General features: G+C 43.7%; 2 protein-coding genes across 11 annotated transcripts in view; one reads left to right on the plus strand and one right to left on the minus strand.

The window, feature by feature from the left end:
- The window catches only part of LOC140201933 (myoferlin-like), a 229,319-nt gene that overhangs the window by 201,652 nt on the left and 3,334 nt on the right, over positions 1-24,333 (plus strand). The gene's annotated exons all lie outside the window — the stretch shown is intronic.
- Positions 1-24,333, minus strand: part of LOC140201934 (VIP36-like protein) — a 40,209-nt gene that overhangs the window by 6,269 nt on the left and 9,607 nt on the right. For both annotated transcript variants that reach the window (XM_072266771.1, XM_072266772.1), the window contains exons 2-7: positions 21,830-21,951; positions 19,027-19,144; positions 17,358-17,440; positions 14,805-14,966; positions 10,369-10,483; positions 7,336-7,455 (exon numbers count right to left, since the gene is read on the minus strand). In XM_072266771.1, coding sequence (XP_072122872.1) covers positions 7,336-7,455; positions 10,369-10,483; positions 14,805-14,966; positions 17,358-17,440; positions 19,027-19,144; positions 21,830-21,951 — 720 coding nt within the window. The remainder of the gene's footprint in view (positions 1-7,335; positions 7,456-10,368; positions 10,484-14,804; positions 14,967-17,357; positions 17,441-19,026; positions 19,145-21,829; positions 21,952-24,333) is intronic.

Below are 24,333 nucleotides of genomic sequence, written 5' to 3' on the forward strand. Positions count from 1 at the left end.
TACTCTAAGATCAATCTAACTAAATTTGTCTTCTTTTGAGCACTGGTTGCTTGTCAGTCTTTATAGAACACTACAGCACAGGAAACAGGCCATTTGGCCCTTCTAGTCTGTGCCAAAACTTTATTCTGCTGGTCCCATTGACCTGCACCCAGTCCATAATCCTCCAGACCTCTCCCATCCATGTACCTATCAAATTTATTCTTAAAACTTAAGAGTGATCCCACATTTACCACGTCAGATGGCAGCTCGTTCCACACTCCCACCACTCTCTGAGTGAAGAAGTTCCCTCTATTGTTCCCCCAAACCTTTCTCCTTTCACCCTAAAGCCATGTCCTCTCGTATTTATCTCTCCTAATCTAAGTGGAAAGAGCCTACTCGCATTTACTCTGTCTATACCGCTCATAATTTTGTAAACCTCTATCAAATCTCCCCTCATTCTTCTACGCTCCAAGGAACAAAGTCCTAACCTGTTCAATCTTTCCCCTGTAACTCAACTCCTGAAGACCCGGCAACATCCTAGTAAATCTCTGCACTCTTTCAATCTTACTGACATCCTTCCTGTAGTTAGGTGACCAGAACTGCACACAATACTCCAAATCTGGCCTCACCAATGTCTTATACAACCTCACCATAACATCCCAACTCCTATACTCAATACTTTGATTTATGAATGCCAGGATGCCAAAATCCTTCTTTATAACCCTGTCTACCTGTGATGCCACTTTCAGGGAATTATGTATCTGAACTCCCAGATCCCTTTGTTCCTCCACACTCCTCTGTGCCCTACCATTTACTGTGCATGTCCTACCTTGATTTGTCCTTCCAAAATGCAACACCTCACACTTGTCTGCATTTTAAATTCCATCTGCCATTTTCTGGCCCATTTTTCCAGTTGGTCCAGATCCCTCTGCAAGCTTTGAAAGCCTTCTTCCCTGTCCACAACGCCTCCAATCTTAGTGTCATCAGCAAACTGGAGGTGGAGGAGGAGAAGAGAAGTAGCGCACCGCGCTCCGGTGAAAATGATATCGTATCTGTTAAATAGGGGCAGTGGACATTAAATAGGGGCAGTCCGATCATTTCACTGCTTTCCAAATGTGTTGTTATCACATCCTTGATAACTGACTCCAGCAGTTTCCCCACCACCGACATTAGGCTAACCGGTCTATAATTCCCCGGTTTCTCTCTCCCTCCTTTTTTAAAAAGTGGAGTTACATTAGCCACCCTCCAATCCTCAGGAACTAGTCCAGAATCTAACGAGTTTTGAAAAATTATCACTAATGCATCCACTATTTCTTGGGCTACTTCCTTAAGCACCCTGGGATACAGACCATCTGGCCCTGGGGATTTATCTGCCTTCAATCCCTTCAATTTACCTAACACCACTTCCCTACTAACATGTATTTTGCTCAGTTCCTCCATTTCACTGGACCCTCTGTCCCCCACTATTTCTGGAAGATTATTTATGTCCTCCTTAGTGAAGACAGAACCAAAGTAATTATTCAATTGGTCGGCCATGTCCTTGCTCCCCATAATCAATTCACCTGTTTCTGTCTGCAGGGGACCTACATTTGTCTTTACCAGTCTTTTCCTTTTTACATATCTATAAAAGCTTTTACAGTCCGTTTTTATGTTTCCTGCCAGTTTTCTCTCAATCTTTTTTCTCCTTCCTAATTAAGCCCTTTGTCCTCCTCTGCTGAACTCTGAATTTCTCCCAGTCCTCAGTTGAGCCACTTTCTCTGGCTAATTTGTATGCTTCTTCTTTGGAATTGATACTATCCCTAATTTCTCTTGTCAGCCACGGGTGCACTACCTTCCTTGATTTATTCTTTTGCCAAACTGGGATGAACAATTGTTGTAGTTCATCCATGCAACCTTTAAATGCTTGCCATTGCATATCCACCGTCAATCCTTTAAGTGTCATTTGCCAGTCTATCTTAGCTAATTCACGTCTCATACCTTCAAAGTTACCCCTCTTTAAGTTCAGAACCTTTGTTTCTGAATTAACTATGTCACTCTCCATCTTAATGAAGAATTCCACCATATTATGGTCACTCTTACCCAAGGGGCCTCTCACGACAAGACTGCTAATTAACCCTTCCTCATTGCTCAAAACCCAGTCCAGAATAGCCTGCTCTCTAGTTGGTTCCTCGACATGTTGGTCCAAAAAACCATCCCGCATACATTCCAAGAAATCCCCTTCCTCAGCACCTTTACCAATTTGGTTCACCCAATCTACATGTAGATTGAAGTCACCCATTATAACTGCTGTTCCTTTATTGCACACATTTCTAATTTCCTGTTTAATACCATTTCCGACCTCACTACTACTATTAGGTGGCCTGTACACAACTCCCACCAGCGTCTTCTGCCCCTTAGTGTTACGCAGCTCTACCCATATCGATTCCACATCTTCCCGGCTTATGTCCTTCCTTTCTATTGCGTTAATCTCTTCTTTAACCAGCAACGCCACCCCACCTCCCCTTCCTTCATGTCTATCCCTCCTGAATATTGAATATCCCTGAACGTTGAGCTCCCATCCCTGGTCACCCTGGAGCCATGTCTCTGTGATCCCAACTATATCATAATCATTAATAACAATCTGCACTTTCAATTCATCCACCTTATTACGAATGCTCCTTGCATTGACACATAAAGCCTTCAGGCGCTCTTTTACAACTCTCTTAGCCCTTATACAATTATGCTGAAAAGCATTTTGTGATATCACACCGGAGGAAATATTGTATCATTTCTTAATGCATGCATTACTAAATGACAATAAAAGAGGACTGAGTGTCTTCATAATCTAAACTTGCTGATCCAATTTACCACATTATCATCTAGATCATTGATATAGACAACAAACAACAATGGCCCCAGCACAGATCCCTGAGTCACAGGCCTCCACTACCACTCTGCTCCTGCCACACAGCCAATTTCGAATCCAGTTTACAACCTCTCCGTGGATACCTAGCGTCTGAACCTTCTGAACTCACCTCCCATGTGGGACCTTGTCAAAGGCCTTACTAAAGCCCATGTAGACAACATCCACAGCCTTTCCTTCATCTACTTTCTTGGTAACCTCCTCGGAAAACTCTACAAGATTCGTTAAACACAATCTACCACACACAAAGCCATGCTAACTATCCTTGTTCAGCCCTTGGCTGTCCAAATACTTGTATATTCGATCTCTCAGAACACCTTCCAATAATTTACCTACTACTGATGTCAGGCTCACCGGTCTGTAATTACCTGGTTTACTTTTGGAGCCTTTTTTAAACAACGGAACAACATGAGCTACCCTCCAATCCTCTGGCACCACACCCGTGGCTAAAGACATTTTAAATATTTCTACCAGGGCCCCTGCAATTTCTACGCTAGTCTCTCTCAAGGTCCGAGGAAATATCATGTCAGGCCCGGGGGATTTATCTACCTTTATTCACTGTAAGGCAGCACCTCCTCCTCTTTAATCTCTACATGTTCCATGACACTGCTGCTTGTTTCCCTTCCTTCTATATACGCTATGCCAGTTTCCTGAGTCAATGTATAGTTTTTCATAAATTCTATTAGATTTCTTTATTTTCCTGTGAATGCCTGCAAGAAAATGAACCCCAAGGTGGTGTATGGTGACATATACAGGAGGTAGTTTGATAATAAATTCATTCTGACATTATCTCCTTTCTAGATTGTGTACTATTCCCCCCCCCCCCCCCAAAGTATCTTCCCTTGAAACAACTTGGGAAATGTTATGGTACTAAAGGAACCAGCAAAACAAAAATTAAAATCTAACACTTACATGGCCAGACATTATTTTGCTTTAATTCAATCCCTGCTTTTTCCGTGAAACAATAATTCACGTTTATCAAGCTAATCCCAACATGTGGCACAGCTCCTTCAATCTGCTCCAGCTCTGCATCTGTCCCTCACCACAGGTGTATTTATATCTGTCCAAAGATGTCAACAACTCCTGGGGGAGTGAGTGATAGCACAGCTGCCAGGAGCTCAGTCACACACTCACCAGCACAAGGCAAGGGCACTGCAAAGGCAGAGGGACAACTCTCCTGAGAGCAGCTCCATGTTCAGTGGTCACATTCCTATTTAAATGACTTCCAGTAAAATGAAGAACTTTCTGCACCCCTTCCCTGTCTCCACCCAGACCGACTGTCACTTAAGCAAAGACTGGAGGAGCAACACCTTGCGTCTGGTAGTCAACCTGACAGCACAAACATCGATTTCTCTAACTTCCAGCAATTTTTACGCCCTTCACCTTCTTTTTCTATTCCCCATCCTGGTTCCCCTCTAACCCCTTTTCTCCTAATGTGCCCATCAGCTCCCTCTGATGCCCTTCTCCTTCTCCAATGGTCAACTTTCCTCTCCTATCGGGTTCCTTCTTTTTCAGCCCTTTACCTCTTCCACCTATCGATTCCCAGCTTCTCACTTCATCTCACCCACCCAGCAACCCTCACCTAGTCTCACCTATCATCTGCCAGCTTGCACTCTCTTATTCTGGCTTCTCCCTTCCTTTCCAGGCCTGGAACACCAATTGTTCATTCCCCTCTACAGATGCTGCCTGACCTGCTGAGTTCCTCCAGCACTCTGTGTGTGTTGTAGCTGAAGCAATGAACGTTTTAGGTTCTACAATCTGTTGATCTGTAGATTTTTACTGAGACACAAATTGCCCTTGAGTCAGATTTTCTGAAGTCAATCTGCCACAGTTGAGCTGCATGCCAAGTTCGGTTTCAATACAAATTCTGCCTCAAAACTGAGCTGAAGTTCCCACAAGCAACACACATAAAAGTTGCTGGTGAACGCAGCAGGCCAGGCAGCATCTCTAGGAAGAGGTACAGTCGACGTTTCGGGCCGAGACCCTTCGTCAGGCCCAAAACGTCGACTGTACCTCTTCCTAGAGATGCTGCCTGGCCTGCTGTGTTCTCCAGCAACTTTGATGTGTATTGCCTGGATTTCCAGCATCTGCAGAATTCCTCATGTTGAAGTTCCCACCCTGTCATCACTGCTGCTAGACCTCCAACGTTCTTGAACCCAAGGCTCTGTACTTCTCTCTTCATTTAAGGCGCACCTTGAAGTCTACCTCTGATTTTAAGTTAACCAACTAATCACTGACTTGCTATTCCAGACTGTCTTTTTAAACACCTGTTATCGAATTGAGAGACACTCCACAAACCTCAGCTGTTTTATAGAAATGATTGCGACAATTAAAGGGCAAACTCCATTACTGAATCCCTGAAAAATCACTGTGGTAGAGAGGGAATAACAGACATTGATTTACGCTCAGTGGCCACTTCATTAGGTCCCTCCTGTGATCTTCTGCTGCTGTAACCCATTCACTTCAAGGTTCGACCCGCTGTGCATTCAGAGATGCTCTTCTGCATCACCATTGCAATCCATGGTTGTTAGAGTTATTATCATCTTTTTGTCAGCTTGAACCAGTCTGCCCATTCTCTTCTGACCCCTCTCATTAACAAGGCATTTTTGTCCTCAGAACTACTGCTCACTGACACTTGTTTTTGCACCATCTCTGTAAATTCTAGAGACTAGTGTACGTGAAAATCACAGGCAATCAGCAGTTTCTGAGATATTCAAATCACTCCATCTAGCACCAACAATCATTGCACAGTCAAAGTCACTTAGATTAACGAGGTGTATAGGTGTACCTAATAAAGTGGTTACTGAATGCATTTCCTCCTAGAATTCTTTTCCTGGCATGAGGGAAACCCTAAATGACACTGAGTGGGGCAGTTTATGTACAAATATTCCTGGCCAGATGATAAAGCCTGCAGTCAGTTTCAACATCCACGGGTCACATTCCAACCTTTAAGAGATCCTCAAAGCACTCCACTTGGCAAACTCTAAGAGATTCTAGGTTCAGAGTGCAGAGAGAGCCTGAATAATCTGTATTAAATTCTAGTTGTAGAATGCACTTTGATCTCTCCAATTAACCCAGACAAGAAACAACTTTCTGTGATATTCTAACGGCACACATTCTCCAGAATGTGATATTTATGGGTCAGTGACCATTTTTAAATGAATGGTGTATATTTAGCAACCCATGCTAACTTGTGGCTTGGCTGCTTCGTGAATCCCAGCATGCGAAACTACCTAGGGCAACACGGTAGCATAATGGCTAGTGTAAGACTTTACAGTGCAAGCGATCAGGTTCAATTCGCACCACTGTCTGTAAGGAGTTTGTACATTCTCCCTGTGACCACTCGGGCTTCCCCTGGGTCCTCTCATATTCTAAAGACATGTTGGAGTACTGTGTGAAGGTTTGGTCACCTACCTACAGGGAAGATGTAATAAATTTACAAGGCTATTGCTGGGACTGAAGGACCACAGTTGTAAGGAAAAATTGTATAGGTTATGATTTTATTCTCTAGAACGTAGAAGACTAAGAGGAAGTTTGATAGAAGTATACAAGATTATGAGTATAGATAGGGTAAATGCAAACAGGCTTTTTCCACTGAGGTTGGGTGGGACTACAACTGGAGGTCATGGGTAAGGGTGAAAGGTGAAAAGTTTTAAAAGGAACATGAGGACAAACTCCTTCACACAGAGGATTGAGAGAGTGTGGAATGAGATGCCAGCACAAGTGGTGCACGCGAGCTCAATTTCAACATCTAACTGAAGTTTGGATAGGTACATGGACGGTAGGGGTATGGTGGGCAATGCCGAGTACAGATCAACAGGAGATGGCTCTTTAAATGGCTCAGCACAGACTAGATGGGCTGAAGGGCCTGCTTCTGCGCTACGTTTTTCTAATACTCTGACATAGAAGTTAGGGTTAGTAATTTGTGGGCATGCTATGTTGGTGCTGGAAGCATGGTAATAGTTGCAGGCTGCCTCCAGCACATTCTCAGACTACGCTGGTCATTGATGTAAATGACACATTCCACTTGATGTACTTGCGACAAATAAAGTTAATCTTTATAATCAATTCGAGATAACTGTCAGGAGAATTAAGGTTTTCTTGGGCAAGGTGGTGAAAAGAGGAAGAATAGCTTCTGAATTTGCCACCCAAAAGAGTGGTGAAGCAAATTCAGAAATAGAACTAATAAAGCTGTAGATTGCAGTAAGGAATTGATACATGCTTGAATATCAACTATACAATGAGCTACACCAGGGGGTTCCCAACCTTTCTTATGTCACGGAGCCTTGCCATTAACCACAGACTCCAGATTAGGAACTCCTGAGCTACAAGATAACAACAGGAGATTGCAACTGATCACAAATACATAAATACAGCTCATCTCTTTTGCAGGATTTATTCTCTCTCATTCTGTAGTTTCATCTTTTAATGAGTGTTGGGAGTTTTCACCTTACCTCCTTGCAGGATGAAGTTGTCCACGCTGGGAATGAACACCTCTTCATCTTCTTCCTCCTCTCCAGGCGTCCTCTCCACTGTTAGTTGATAGACCTTAACTGAAATGATGTCGTGATTATCTGCACAAAAATTCAAGACTCAGGTTATAGGCAGTCACTTTCAGAATAACCACTTTCCTGCAGGAGGAATCAGGACTGGAATCTCTCTCAGTTCCTTCCTTGTTCGTCTGGCCACTCTCCAGCATTCATTGAGATTGGTTTCGAAAACGGAACAGGAATAGGCCCTTCTCACACCATGCTGATCCCAACTAACTGTATTAGTAATCCCAACTAAACTAATCCCTTCTGCCTACACAACGTCCATGCCCTGCACATTTATGTGCCTCCTGAACACCTCTACAGTTGTCTCTGCTCCCAGCCCAGGCAGCACATTCCAGGCACCCACCACTCTTTCAAAAAAGTGCTTTGCCTTTTTTAAAAAAACAAGGGAAAAAAACATTGGTTGTCTATTCATAATTTTATAAACCTCTATCAGATCTCCCCTTAGTCTCCGCCGCTCAGGTTGGTCCAACCTCTCCTTATAGCATCAGCCCTCTAATCCAGGCAGCAGCCTAATAAACCCCTTCTGCGCCCTCTCCAAAGCCTCGACATCCTTCCTATAATGAGGTGACCTGAACCTGATACAATAATCCAGATGTGGCCTAACTAGAGTTTTATCAAGATGCAAATTTACTTCTGGACTTTAGAACTCAGTTCCTCAACTAATAAAGACACACACGATATATGCCTTTTTAACCATCTTATCAACTTATGTAGTCACTTTCAGGGAGCTACGAATCCTGTGGTGCCGCTGCACATCAATACTGTTAAGGGTCTTAACATGGCAGTATACCGTCTATTACTTTTGATAACACAAAGTACAACACCTGCAGAGAGCTATAGATCTTGGACTTCTAGATCCCTCTGCTCTGCAACACTGTTTAGGGTCTCAATTTGGATACAATTGTCTTGTGTCTTGAATTAGTTCCACATTGAGCAGTGCCTTTGCAACCTCACGACTCCAGAGAACTGATGAGATCCACTCGATCACAACACCTATTAAGTAGTTCACTGAACAGAATCAGATAAAATGCACCCTTTGGCCCAATGGATCTAGTCTTCAAAGTACATTATCAAAGTATGTACATGTCACCGTATGCTATCTTGAGATTCATCTTTATGTACTTACAGGGAAAAAAATGCAATAAAATTCACAAAAGTTTAAAGATTAAACACTGACAAATGTGCAACAGAAAACTAATTATGCAAACAAAAATAATACACTCAACAGAAGCAATAAAAAGTCCTTGAATACGAGTCTATAGATTGTAGAATCAGTCCAGGGTTGAGGTGAGTGAAGTTATCTAAGCTGGTTTAGGAGCCTGATGGTTGTAGGGTAATAACTTTCCTAAGTGTGGTGATGTGGGACATAAGGCTCCTGAACCTCCTGCCCTCGGTTTTTTGAGGCTGTTTTAGCCAGGGGTAGTAATGGGGACAAGCTCCCACTACTTATTAAATGCTCCTAATGACGTGCGCCTCAACTATCCTCTGACAACCAAGTCCAGCTCCTGGCTTTCATATGTGGCTTAGCTACTAAGCCCGGCAGAACCATTTCTACTGACAGAAGGGGCAAAGGTGGGTTACTAGTGCCTTAAAGCCAGTTGCTTTAGGTAGATGGGGTTTGTCAGCCGTGGTCAGCAGCTTATCAAGGAGGAAAGCTGATCTCAGACCTCCTGTGCCTTGCAGCTGCACCCACTCATGGGAAGGCTTCAGGAGTAAACCTCGAGGGAAAAGAATCAGGGCCTGGAGTCCTACGTTGAGTTCAACAGTGACTGGCAACTCCTACGATGCTGCTGGTGCCAAACTGTATCTGTCTCTGCCATTCCTTTGGGTTAATCAGATGCGTGGAGAGGGGGAGCAACAGCTTGCTCTCCATATTATACCACCATGGCTTGTGCATCTAGACAGCTAGGATGCAATATCCATGGTCAACTCTGACCAAAGCAGGCCCATTCCTCCTGCCCGGTGGCAGCAGCGAGAAGAAAGCATGGACTGGATAGTAAAGTCCTTGATGACGGACATTGCTTTCTTGTGGCAACGCTCCTTGTAAATGTGCTCGATGGTGGGGAGGGTTTTGCCTGTGATGTACTGGTTGTATCCACCACTTTCTGTAGACTTTTCCATTCCTGGGCATTTTTTTTTCCAGACCAGGCCACAATGCAACCAGTTAGGATACTCTCCACTGTGCATCTACAGACATCGTACTGTACTTGTATCCACCACACCATCCCGTTACCCTTCAAGTCACACACTCTCACTCTTCCCAGCCAGGACATTGGAGGTTTCGGTCCCACTCCCTGAAATCCAGGTTGCAGATCTGTGGGGACTGGGTCGGGGATGCTGTCTCGACGGACACAGACTAAGACCAAGAGTGCTTGAGTGGATAAGAGAATTGAGGAACTTTCCCCTTGCTAGTCTGGTCAATACAGTCATGGAATCATAAAGCACTTCAACACAGAAATAGGCCCTTTTGCCCATCTAGTCCATGCCCAACTATCATTCTGCCCAATCTCATTGCTCTCCACATGAACCATTCCCCCTCCCATCCATGTACTTATCCAAAATTCTCTTAAATGTATGCTTGTTCCACACCCACCACCCTCTAAGTGAAGTTCCCACTCATGCTTCCCTTAAACATTTCACCTTTCACCCTTCACCAATGACCTTTAATTCTCATCTCACCTGTGACCATCCATCAACACCCCCCTAAGGACACATAATCAGCCCAATATCACATAGTGGGAGCTTGCTGGGCATAAAAAGGCTGACACACTACCTCCGTTAGAACAATGACCAAATACAATTCAAAATTTCCTCAAAGGCTATAAGTGCACTTTGAGATGTCACAGGATGAAACTCTCCAGAGAAGCAGTAAGTCTCCCATTCTTTCTCAAGCACGTTCCCACAATGAGGGGAGGGAGGAGAGAAGCCTACCCGTCAAGTCTCCAGTGGCGGAAGAAGCGCCGAAGTAATAGCCCAACGGCAGCCTGACACCTGGAATATCGATGCAGTCTTTCCATTCATTCTTGCCGTCAATATCAATCATAACCTGCGGAGGGAAAACGTCCATCAACTAGCTGTTCTACAAAGGCCCCTCAGTGCCCGACTTCCAACCAAACCTGGGGCACATTTGTTTTATTATAGCATGGTAACAGGCCCCTCCAGTCCAACGAGTGCATGGCGCACAACTACACCCATGTGACCAATGGACTATTGATGGAACCCGGAGGAAACTCGTGCTGTCATGGGGAGAATGTACAAACTCCTTACCAACAGTGGCTGGCGCTGTCATAGTGTAAAACTAACCGCAACATTGCTAATAGTCAGGATCATATTACAATTTTGGCTCCAAGGTGTTCCCATCACCAAAACTTCCTTCCAGACCTTTCTTTGGATAGCTGGTTGATTATTAAAGATTAAAAAAATAGATGAGCTTTATTTGTCACACATACATTGAAACATACAGTGAAGTGTGTCATGGACACCAACAACCAACACAATCCGAGAGTATGCTGGGGAAGCCCACAAGTGTTTCCATGCTTCCAGCACCAACATAGCAAGCCCACAACTTACTAACCCTAACCCCTACATCTTTGGAATATGGTGGGAGGGTAACCGGAGAACCCAGAGGTAATTATACTTTATACTTTATTGTCGCCTAACAATTGGTACTAGAACGTACAATCATCACAGCAATATTTGATTCTGCGCTTCACACTCCCTGGATTACAAACATTAAATATTAAAGATATTAAAAATAGTTAAAATTAGTAAATATGAAAAATTTAAATTATAAATCATAAATAGAAAATAGAAAACTGGGAAGTAAAGTAGTGCAAAAAACCCAAGAGGCAGGTCCGAATATTTGGAGGGTACGGCCCAGATCCAGGTCAGGATCCATTCAGCAGTCTTATCACAGTTGGAAAGAAGCTGTTCCCAAATCTGGCCGTGCAAGTCTTCAAGCTCCTGAACCTTCTCCTGTAGGGAAGAGGGATGAAAAGTGTGTTGGCTGGGTGGGTTGTGTCCCTGATTATCCTGGCAGCACTGCTCCAACAGCGTGCGGTGTAAAGTGAGTCCACGGACGGAAGATTGGTTTGTGTGATGTGCTGCGCCGTGTTCACGATCTTCTGCAGCTTCTTCCGGTCTTGGACAGGACAACTTCCATACCAGGTTGTGACGCACCCTAGAAGAGTGCTTTCTACAGTGCATCTATAAAAATTAGTGAGGGTTTTAGGGGACAGGCCAAATTTCTTTAGTTTTCTCAGGAAGTAAAGGTGCTGGTGGGCCTTCTTGGCAGTGAACTGTTATGGGGAGAATAACAAAATTGTAATATGATCCTGACTACTCAGAGTTATGGGGAGAATGTACAAACTCCTTACAGACAGTGGTGGGAATTGAACCCCAATCACAATCGCTGGCACTTTCAAATGTTACATTAACCAATATTCCACCATGCCATCCAGTTGCTTAATCTGGTGATGCAACCAGTTAGAATGCTCTCCATGGTACATTTGTAGAAATTTGTTAAGAGTCTTTGGTGACATACTAAATCTTGTCCAACTCCTAATGAAATACGGGTGCTGCCATCCTATCCACTGTCATGAGGATAGATCTTCAGAGATGTCGACACCCAGGAATGTGAAACTGCTCACCCTTTTCACTGCTGACCCCTTGATGAGGACTGGAGTGTGTTCCCTTAACTTTCCCTTCCTGAAGTCCACAATCATTTCTTGATGTTGAGTACAAGGCTGTTGTTGCAACATCACTCAGCCAGCTGATCCATCTTACTCCTGTACGTCTCCTTGTCAACATCTGAAATTCTGCCAACAATATTTGTGTCATTGGCAAATTTATAGATGCTGATTGAGCTAAGTCTAGTCACACAGTCTTGCGTATATAGAGAGTAGAGCAGTGGGCTAAGCACACATCCTTGAAGTGAGCCAGTGTTGATTGTCAGAAAGTAGATGTTACTTCTAATCCACACAGACTGTGGTCTCCTGATGAGGAAGTCAAGGATCCAGTTGAGAGGCCTTGGTTATGGAGCTTGTTGACTTGTACCGCTGAGCTGTAATTAATAAACAGCAGTCTGATATGGATATTGCTATTGTCCAGGTGATCCAAGGCACAGGGGAGAGCCAATGGTTGAAGATGGATAGTGCCGAATACTCACAGTAGGTGTCACGACAGTAGGACTCAGGGCAAAGTCTGAACAGGATATTACAATAAATAGATGTTGGCAGAGCAGAATAAGTAGAATTTGTGTATGTATGCATAGATAAATTGCACAGCACAAGATTTTTGCGTATGCTGGTCATTGCAAATTAGAGGGAACATTGATCAGGTGGTGAAATAATAGATTTAGGTTTTTATTTAGAGATACAGCATGGTAACTGGCCCTTCTGCCCAATTTGCTTGCTAAATGACACTTTAAAAACTTGTCTTTAAATATCACTCCACTTCTTCCCACTAGCAGAATCCCCAGCAACTTTTGTATCTCAACAATACACGCAGGTAACACCAGTTACTGTACTGTACATAAATATTTCTCGTTGCTGCATGTTCCTGACCTCATGAGCTCTCAGTGTAGAGGTTTCTACTGTTTCGTCAAGCTATTCGCTTTAAATGAACTAGCAATTCTTTTGTGCTTCATGCCCTTTGCTTCTTTGGAATTAGATATAGTGGATCAATAATTTCTTCAATAAAAAACGGTTCTAAATCTGCAGACAAATCATCATAAACTCCACGTTCTCAACATGGTCCGCATCAGAAACCGGAAAAGGAAATGTGATTGTATACAATCATGAAATATACTTAATATGCCAATGAGGGAGAGGATGACAATGTTTAGTGTGCAATTTAAATTATTTTGTGTGCTAGTAGCAAAAGATGTGTGTGTATGCAGACGTGCACCTTGCTCCTGATATATGGAGCATGTGAAAAACATTTTGGTAACACTACACTCACCTCAACACTAAACTGATTCCACAGCCTATGCACTCAATCTCAAGGACTCTACAACTCAATTTTATTCATTTTTTTGCCTTCTTTTACACGGTGGTTACTTGTCAGTCTTTGTGTGTAGTTTTTCATTGATTCTGTTGTGATTCTTTCTATCTACTGCGAATTCCTGCAAGAAAGTGGGACATATATGTATTTTGGTAATAAATTTACTTTGCACACAGGAGAGGCAGCAAGACTACAACTCAACACCTAAAGTACAAGATTTAAAAGAATGTAGGTCTTAATATGTCACGCGCGCTGTACAATGGGCTGTTTTGTTATCTTGGCTCAGCACAGAAAAGGTGCAGCTACAAGTCTCAGAGTGATTGGGCTCAGAATTGTGCAGCAGTGCGATGTGCCTACAGGTCATTTGGCTCACAGATGGACAGCACAGTGGGGTTGCAGAGAGTGCTGCTGGCTCACAACTTCAGCAACCCAGCTTCAACGAGGAGCAATTTACAGAGATGAGGAATTTCTTCAGCCAGAGAGTGCTGAATCTGTAGAATTCATTGCTACTGACGGCTGTGAAGGCCAAGTCATTGGGTATAAAGCAGAGGTTGATATGTCCTTGATTAGTAAGGACATTAAAGGTTACGGGATGAAGGCAGGAGAATGGGGTTGAGAGGGAAACTGTATCAACCACGACTGAATGGTGGAGCAGACTTGATGGGCCAAATGGTCTAATTCAGCTCCTACATGTTATGGTCTCAATCCTGACCTCTGTTGTTTTAAGACCATAAGACACAGGAGCAGAATTAGGCCACCAGGAAGTAATCTGTATGGAGCTTGCACATTCTCCCAGAAACCAAACCAGTTCCTCCCCACGTTCTCCAATTTCCTCCCAGGGATGTGCTAATTGGGAAGTTTATGCCCCCAGTGTAGGCGGATGGTGGATGATCAGGTTACAAGGCCACAGCTGGTAGAATAGGTTACTGGAAAATAAGTGTGGGTGGCGGAATAGGATCAATGAGACTGACTGTATGCTTACTCTGACCAATGGACTAAGTGGATGACTTCATCAATAGAGATGGGGCAGTAAAGGTTTTTGTTTAGAACATACGGCACTAAACCTCAGGCAAAGATGTGGTCCTGATAGACATAAAAACATTACAGCCAATTTAAGAGTCCCTAAAATGCCCCTAATGTATCTGTCCCCACCACCACCCCTGTCAGCGTATTCCACACTCTCACTACTTTGTGTGGAAAAAACGCACTTGCCTCTGACATCCCCTCTCTACTACGTCCAATCACCTTAAAGCTATGCTGAGGAAGAGGGCAACAAGGAGATATCCCTACATTTCGTTCCAGAAGACAAGGTCCATTGGTAAGTTTCAAAGAGCTGGGGTTGGGGGTTTCTTGCAAACACTCACCGTAAGCCTTCTCTTCAAGTACCGAATCACAACGAAGGTGTCATGGTTGAGATTTCTCACCAGGGCCGTGCATCCTCCAATAGTCGTGGGCCTACCATCTCGTGAATGGTCGTAGGACAAGCTCCCGTTGTTCACCATTGCCGAAATATATGGAAAAATTCGCTATGAAGTCAAAAGTAGAACGTTAAAGGAAAGCAACTTCGATAACATCAAATGAACGCACACTCAAACTAAGCAAAATAAATTCCTGGGGCACAGGTCTTCAATGTTAGAGATACCTTAACAAGGTGATGCTTAAGCACAACCAAACTTAAATCTCTCTCCACACCCCACCCCAACAGTGCACCCTGCCCTTCAAAGAAATTGCTGCCACTGACTAACCCTCTGGCCCATTACTGGTAAATTCAACCATTTGATCCAAGCCTTTATTGCTGTGGTATCCTGCAGCCCAACCAAGAGCAGCAAAGTGAAGGTGCCTCCAGCATAAGATGCCAGAAGGGCAGCTCTTTCCGAAGATACTCAGTTGCTGTGCCACGGACTCAGTCGGATTTGGGACTTCCCAGGTTCATTGTTTGGTTTCTCCTGAAGGTAACTAGGTTGGTGAGAAGGTGAGACTAGTGAACTAAAACATCCAGTGATGGATCGTCTTCAACCCTGTCCAGAACATCTGATTGGAATCACTCAGTGAATGTTGACCCAGTGACTCCACCCACCAGTCCTAGCCAACTCACAAACAAAACCCCATTCCCTCCACCGCTTTCCAAACTACGGCACTGTCACTTTGGGAAGTTCAGAGACCCGTCACTTTGTGCAGGATCATTCCCACCACTGGTATTGAAGGGCACTGATCATGCCAATTAAACATGCAAGGAACAGAAATGACAGAGTGGGGTGGGTCAGCTGGTAGAGCTGCTGACTGACAGCACCAGAGACCTGGGTTCAATCACAACCTCCAGTGCCGTCAGTGTGGAGTTTGCAAGTTCTCCATATGACCATGTAAATTTCCTCCAAGTGCTCCGGTTTCCTCCCTTTTCCCAGAGATTGGAAAGCTAACTGGTTGCAGTAAATTGCTCGTAGTGCATCGGCTCATGGCAGAATCTGGAGTAGATGAGAACGTGGGAAGAACAAATGCAGGATTAGTGTCGAATTGGTGCAGATGGATGGAATGGACCAAATGATCTCTCTGTGATAACTCCAGGGTCTTTTATTGCCTGACTGTCTGTCAAGCTCTTGCAGTACAGCACTCTTAATTTTGCAAAACTAAATTTCTTAAAACTCTGAGGGTGGCATTCCTCCAGAATTTTTTTCTTCCAAAGACACTGGATGACAAGAGAATATTGCACATCAAAACACACAGAAGCCTAGAAACTTGAATTTTTAAAGGAACCAACTATAAATAGAACTAAATGAAACACAGAGACAAGGCAAAGACACTCGTTGGGAAAAACAAAAAGAAATCAACGCATGCCGTGAAGCATGAAGATTCAAAAACTGTAACACAGGGCTACCTGAGTGGAAGGTGTATATCTCCTCTTCTTAGACTGCTCATCCCGGAAATAACAGTAGTGACATGAGATAAAACAGGTATTTCAATAACTCATCATAGCTTTCAAAGTGGCATGCATTTCCTGTAAACACAGCAATCTGCCTCTCTGGGACTAACTGTGCATTTACCAACAGTGAATACACAGACATACTTCAAACCAATCCCTAAAGAACTCAAGGATTCCATTTTCTGGCAAGGATTTTTATAGAAATTGAGTACAATTGTGATTTCAGGTAGCAACAATTAATAACCAATATCAAATTTTCTTTTTCCCTTTCAGACTGAGCACAGCATAAACTCAAATTGTTTATTTCTAATTTTCCCTCCAGCAATTACTTGTCTCACCAAGAAATGGAATGGGATTGATTGAACTATAGAGCTCCCATCAGGCCCACAACCGGCGCGGCTCCCAGCTCCAGCCAGGCCCACTGCTTCTTTACAGTTGTTAAATCCAACCTTTCTCTGAGAAGCACAACGTTCAACCAGTATAGGAGTCTAACACAGAACCTTTACTGAGTGCAGAGAGATGTTACTGTACTGACAACATTAACATAAAGAAGCAATTGGTTATGTCATACAAATTTGAGTGTGAATTAGTGGCTTACACCAGAGTGAAGCCATTCAGCCTAAAGAGTCTCCTCAAACCCAGAGCAGTTATGTAGGTGGCAGCATTTCACATTCTCATTCACGTACTCATTAGCAAGAAAGGGAAAAGGTTGCTACCACTTGCTGGCAAACTTGACATTCATGAGATTCAGGTCAAAAGGAACCAATCTGATTCTCACTGCTGCTGTATTTAAAGTATAATTCAGTGGGAAAACTGCTTTACTTATTTTCCAGCAAGGCAATTATTGCTTCAATTATATTACAATGGCAAAAGCCCCAAGAAGTTTCAAAGAAGCTGATAAATTCAAGGGCAGTAAGAGAGACTGTTGGTATACTTGGAAAGTCAATTGTCTAGTAGAACGCAGAAGTTATTTGAGTGTGAACCGTGAGCCTGTACTCACCTCGTGTAGTTTCTCCTCGTTTGGGTAAGTATCCAGGAATACTCCGAGTCCAGTAAAGAGATCTTTACTTCCAAATACTGAACCTAAAGGAAGAAATTTTAATAGTTAAAGCCACCTAGCCATATGTCACCATCACTTCTCCAAAAATACGGTGCGCCCTTCCACAACCAATCTCTTCCCCTTACCGCATCACCATCACTAAGTGTTGTGCCATATGATGTGGGCAATCATGGTCTATGACCATGATTATTCTTGGTTTGCCATTGCCTTCTTCTGGGCAGTGCCTTTACAAGATGGGTGACCCCAGCCATTATAGAAACATAGAAAATAGGTGCAGGAGTAGGCCATTCGGCCCTTTGAGCCTGCACCACCATTTATTATGATCATGGCTGATCATCCAACTCAGAACCCTGCACCAGCCTTCCCTCCATACCCCCTGATTCCCCTAGCCACAAGGGCCATATCTAACTCCCTCTTAAATATAGCCAATGAACTGGCCTCAACTGTTTCCTGTGGCAGAGAATTCCACAGATTCCACTTTTTGTGTGAAGAAGTTTTTCCTAATCTCAGTCCTAAAAGGCTTCCCCTTTATCCTCAAACTGTGACCCCTCGTTCTGGACTTCCCCAACATCGGGAGCAATCTTCCTGCATCTCGCCTGTCCAATCCCTTTAGGATTTTATACGTTTCAATCAGATCCCCCCTCAATCTTCTAAATTCCAACGAGTACAAGCCTAGTTCATCCAGTCTTTCTTCATATGAAAGTCCTGCCATCCCAGGAATCAATCTGGTGAACCGTCTTTGTACTCCCTCAATATTCTTCAGAGATTGTCTGTCTGGCGTCAGTAGTCGCCTAACCAGGACTTGTGATGCTGCTCATTTGACCATCCACCACCTGCTCCCATGGCTTCACATGACCCTGATTGGGGGGCTAAGCAGGTGCTACACCTTGTCCAAGGGTGACCTGTAAACTAGCAGAGGGAAGGAATGCCTCACACCTCCTTTGGTAGAAATGCATCTCCACCCAACCACCAATGGAGTAAAACATGTAACCAGCATAACATCCTTCCATTCCACAGTCTGTGGCTTCCAAATATTTTGGGTGTTTTTCCCCATCAAACGCCACCCCGTCACCCAAGACATCTCTGCTTAAGGAGAGTCAAAGACTTGCCAGTGTACTGCAGAAAGTGCAGAGATTCACTGAAACATTTTGTTTATGAAGAAAGATTGGACATGGGGGGTCTGTTCTCCCAGCGGAGGAGGCCGAGAGGGGAGCTCACAGGCATACAAAATTATTAGACCCTGCACACCACTAACACAAGAGATTCCGCAGATGGGGAAATCCAGAGTCACGCACACAAAATGCTAGAGGAACTCAACACGTCAAGTAGCATCTACGGAGAGGAATAGAGCGTTGATGTTTTGGGTTGAGACCCTTCATCAGGAGGGAATCCTGATGAAGTCTCTTAGCAACTTTCACTCCTCCTGCCAAAATACATGACATCTTTCCCTACAGTGTATTCCATTGGTTTGTGGTGCGGGGAGTGGGGTTGGTAGGAGGGAAGAATAGTGAGGCTTGGAAAGCTTCTAGTGACACCTTTAACCTCCTGCCATTAGGTTTCAGCTAACAAATGCAGTGCAAGAGGTTCCCTCTCATTTCACACACCATACCTGGTTGCATGCGATCTTTGGTGTACCAAACTGCGAACCCATCACCATTCAGATTCTTCTTCCCTTGTCCATGGATTTTGAAATGTATCTGCATCTCCCAGTCTCTCATCAGGCAGGCCTGCAGGCAGACAAGAGGACCACACACAACCTTTGAAGATATTAAACTGAGACTTGGAAGAAAAGCGCACTGTAGGCTTCATCCCCAGGTATAAACCCTGATCCAAGACATGGTTATCTTGATGAGGAAGCACTATCCATATCAAATCACTTCTACCCTGGGAGTCTTTGATGAAACAAAGAGATTAACTGTTTGATCCATATTGTAGTGATCCTAAGAGCTTTTAATGAGACATTGGTAGAGGAGTGAAAGTAGCAGAAAGGCAAGGTTTAAGGTATATTCAAAGTTGAAAGAAAATTTTATTATCAAAGTACATACATGTCACAGTATACAACCCTGAGATTCATTTTCCTGTGGGCATACTCAGTAAAACTCCAGAATAGAATCCATTAAGGATCAAGCAGAGCATAGAAGACAACAAACTGTGCAAATGCAAATATAAATAAATAGTAACAAATAATGAGAATGTGAGATAATAAGATAAAGAGTCCTTAAAAGTGAGATCATTGGCTTTGGTAACATCTCAATGGATGGACCAGTGGGTGTAGTTATCCCCCTTTTTCCAAAAGCCTGATGGTTGTGAGGTACTAACTGTTCTTGAACTGGTGGTGGGAGTCCTGAGGCTCCTGTACCTTCTAACTGATGGCAGCAGCGAGAAGAGAGCACGGCTTGAGTGGTGAGCATCTACGACAGCATTTCATGTAGATGTGCTCAATGGTTGGCCGAGGGTTTTACCCGTGTCTACTACTGGGCCGAATCTACTACTTTCTGGAGGATTTTCTGTTCAAAGGCACTGGTGTTTCCATACCAGGCCATGATATAGCCAGTCAATACACTCTCCAGTACACACCTATAAAAATTGACAAAGATCAGTCATGGCATCAAAGGATGTGGCGAGAAGGCAGGTGTATGGGCTTGAGTGGGATCTGGGATCAGGCATGATGGAACGGGCTGAATGGCCTAATTCTGCTCCTACGTCTTATAACAAAGACTGTAAATTGCAATTAGTATATATAAAAAAGAAAATTAATTAAATTAGTTCAAAAAGAAAGGAAAAATAGAGGTAACCTTCATGGGTTCAATGTGCATTCAGAAATCTGATGGCAGAGGGGAAGAAGCTGTTCCTGAATCGTGGAGTGTGCGCGCCTTCAGGCTCCTGTACCTCCTCCCTGATGTTAGCAATAAGAAGAGGGCACCTACTGGGTGGTTGGAGGTCCTTAACGATGGATACCAGCTTTCTGAGGCATCACATTTTGAGGGTGTTCTGGATGCTGGGGAGGCTAGTGTCCATGATGGAGCTGGCTGAACTTACAACTTTCTGCAGCTTTTTCCGATCCTGTGCAGTGGCCCCTCCGTACTAGTCGGTGATGCAGCCAGTTAGAATGCCCTCCATGGTACACCTGTAGAAATCTGTAAGCATCTTTGGTGACATACCAATTTACCTCAAACTCCTTATGAAATTTAGCCCCGGTCGTACCTGCTCTGTAATTGCATCTATATAATGGGCCCTGGATAGACTGTCAGATGTTGACACCCAAGAACTTGAAATTGCTCACCCTTTCAATCCTGATGCCATGAGGACTGGTGTGTTACCTCGTCTTACCCTTCCTGAAGTCCACAATCAATTCCTTGGTCTTAGTGATTTTGGGTCCAAGGTTGTTGTTGCAACACCACTCAACCAGCTGATCTATCTCCTTTCTGAACGCTGCTTCATCATCTGAAATTCTGCCAACCTTAGTTGTATTGGCGGCAAATTAATAAACGGTGTTTGAGTTGGTCCTAGCCATGCAACTGTGGGTGTAGAGAGAGTAGAGCAGTGGGCTAAGCATGCATCCCTGAGGTGCACCAGTGAGGAGGAGATGATATTTCCGATCCAGACAGCTGGTCTCTCGGTGAGGAAGTCAAGGGTCCAGCTGCAGAAGGAGGTACAAAGGCTCAGGTTTTGAAGCCTCATATTACCTGATATCCTTGGATATTTAATTCCCAATCCTCTACACGCTGCAACCACCTTTCTGTAATGGCTACTGAATCATCCCCCTTTATACTGATTTGCGCCACAAATTCACTGACCTTGTTACAAATACTATGGGCATTCAGATAAAGTGCCCTTACATTCATTGTGCTTTTAAGATCTAGTAATCTTTGTCTCAGATGCGCTTGACTTTTCTGCATTCCACCTTTTCTTTTCTCTTTTTTTTATCCTTTGCTTTTACTTTATCTTTATCCACACTTTTCTCTTTTACCTTATCCATACTTCTCCAATCTGTTGAACCCACCCCCCTGCTATTTAGTTCAAAGCCCTATCCACTACTCCAGTTATGTGATTCACTAGGATCCAGGTCCCATCATGGTTCGGGTGCAGCCTGTCCCGATGGAACAGCTCCCTCCTTCCCCAATACTGGTGACATTTTCCCCATGAATTCAAACCCACTTCTCCCACACCAATCCTTGAGCCACACATTGAACTCTCTAATCTTCTTAACCCTGTGCCAATTTGCACATAGTTGAGGTAGTAATCCAGAGATTACCACCTTTGTGGTTCTGCTTTTTGATTTAGCCCCTTTGTGCCCTGGGACAGTACAGAGGGAGCTTTACTCTACACTACAATGGAACTGGGGCATTTGTTGCCATCACAGGCATCCACGCATTTCACTCTTTCAAAAATTAATCAGTATTAACTCTTACTACACGGTTCCAGATCGCTCCCTGTTTACTCTGCAGATCAGGAGTGAGCCGTACATACTGAGCAGTCACCATCGTGTTTCCAGAAATATCCCAGAAAGTACCGGAACTTGAAGCTCCCAAACCTAGAAGAAAAACACAACCTCTTAAGAGTGAAGGAATCCACAAAAAAAAAACCTCTCTTCAGGTTGGCTTCTCGGCAAGCTCCACAGCAGCCTTAGGCTTTAAGAGCCATTTTAGATACAAGGAAGTAATATTTAGATTACTTTATATAATGGGTCTCAATTACATCAAAAAGGAGAGGATTTAGACTCATACTTCGGCAAGTGTAAAGAAAAATGTGGTATGGTAGCAGAGCGGTTGACATAACATTATTACAGGCCTAGCAACCCTGGTTCTACTCCTGCCAGGGTCAGTAAGGAGTTTGTACGTTCTCTCCGTGACTGCATGGATTTCCTCCAGGTACTCTGGTTTCTTCCCACGTTCCAACAGGTAATTAGGACAGCTCAGCACATCATTGGGACTCAACTACCAGTCCTGGAGACAACCTACAGCTCTCAATACCTATGGCGCACTCATAACATCATTAAAGACCGTCCCATCCCGGACACTCAATCTCCTGCTATCCAGTAGGAGATACAGAAACATCCTAGCCAAGACAGTAAGACCAAAAAACAGCTTCTTCCCCAGCAACACACACAAAATGCTGGAGGAACGCAGCAGACCGGGCAGCATCTAAGGAAAAAAATACAGTCGACGTTTTTGTTGTACAGTTGAGTAATGCTACACCCTAGCTTGTCAATGGCCTTTGAGCGTTATGGACAATCAAAGTCACTTGTTGCATGTAAACATGGGAATTTATTTTTAATTAAGCCACACCACATGCATTGTAAATATCTGTTTTGCATGGAATGAAGTACCATAGCAATCTTGTTATCTTGAGCAGCGACAATAAAGTTCTACTCTAAAGAAGGTTAATTGGTCACATGGGTAGAACCGGGTGGCGCCAGCTCATTATGCTGGAAGGGCCTGTTTCCGTGCAGCATCTCTAAATTTAAAAAATAATAGAAGTTTGGACATTGGACCATGCTGTATTTCTAAATACAAATACAAAGTTCTTTTACACAATGACAGAGACCTGAAGGGGGCCATTACAAAATTCATCTGGACTCTTTACACATGCAGTCAAGAAGAGGACACTCACACACCAGCATGGGAGCAGCATTTAAAATCTGCATAGATCAAATTTAATACAAAGCTGAGTAATTGTTAACAGGATAAGGAACTTGAAGCATAAGGGAGAAACCATGTCTTGGAATAAATTAACAGCAGAGGTTTAGGGCAATCACAGGGAGTAGGATTACCATCACAGGTAAACAGTTACAATCCTTCCTTTGATGTCAACTCTTCCTTCAAAGCAGCTGTGTCAATCATAGACAAAGCCGCGGCATCTTTGATCATCAGAGGGCTGTAGAGTTCAAGCCCCACCCGGAAAGTAAACTCAAAATCTATCATAGAACTCCAAGGAAGCAGTTGAGATCTCGTACAAAGGCACAATTTACTGATGAATGATAGCATTGTTTTGTAGAGCAACGTTTATTTGTTGGTCATCTAGATTGCTGATCATTATTCGCAAAGGTCCCCGTTTCTTCTTAGGTGGTCTCTCATTTGTCAATCCCAACATTCCAATAATCCTCAGGTACAACGCCAGACGTCTTCTTCCTGTATAGCATTCATATCCCTCTATTCCCTTCATATCTAAAAGCCCCTTAACCCCCAACAGACTGTCTGTCACCACTACTATCACGATAGCCCATTCTTGGCAACTTCTGCTCTGTGCATGAAAAATCTTGCCCTTCACCTTGCCTTTAAATTCCCCCCCCACCAAACTAAAAAGGATGTCCTTTGGTGTTTAACATTTCTACCTATTGAAAAGAGAATCCGAGTCTGAGTCTGAGATGTTGGTCCTGATCACAGAACAACCCACCATAACTTGGATTGTGGGAGAAAACCAGGAGAACATACAAATTTCTCACAGGCAGCGGCAGGAATTGAATCCTGAGTTGTTGGTACTGTAAAGTGTTGCACTACCCACTATGCTACTGTCTATGCTTCTGATAATTAAAAAAACCTTGATCAAGTCTCCTCTTGGACTTCGGCACACTAGAACAACACAAATTTGCCAGCCTTCCCTTACAGCTCATATCCTCTAATCCTGACTGTAGTTCAATTGTAACTTCTAAGAAAAGTTTGGAAAATACATGAATCTCAAGCATGTAGATGGTAACACATACCTACTCTGATTTTTTTTACTTTGACTTTGGATGAGGGAAATATGGAGGGCTCTGGTCTGGGTGCAGATAGTTGTGACTAGGCAGAAAGTCAGGCCACATGGACTAGATAGGCCAGAGGGTCTTTCCCTGCACTGTCCTTCTCTAGGACTATATGGCTCAATGAGTGGTTTAGCACAGAGCTGTTGCTCCTCCATCCGAGGAAGGTCAAGAAGG

The sequence above is a fragment of the Mobula birostris genome, chromosome 8 (genome assembly GCF_030028105.1).
Source record: "Mobula birostris isolate sMobBir1 chromosome 8, sMobBir1.hap1, whole genome shotgun sequence".
NCBI classification, from domain to species: Eukaryota; Metazoa; Chordata; class Chondrichthyes; order Myliobatiformes; family Myliobatidae; genus Mobula; species Mobula birostris.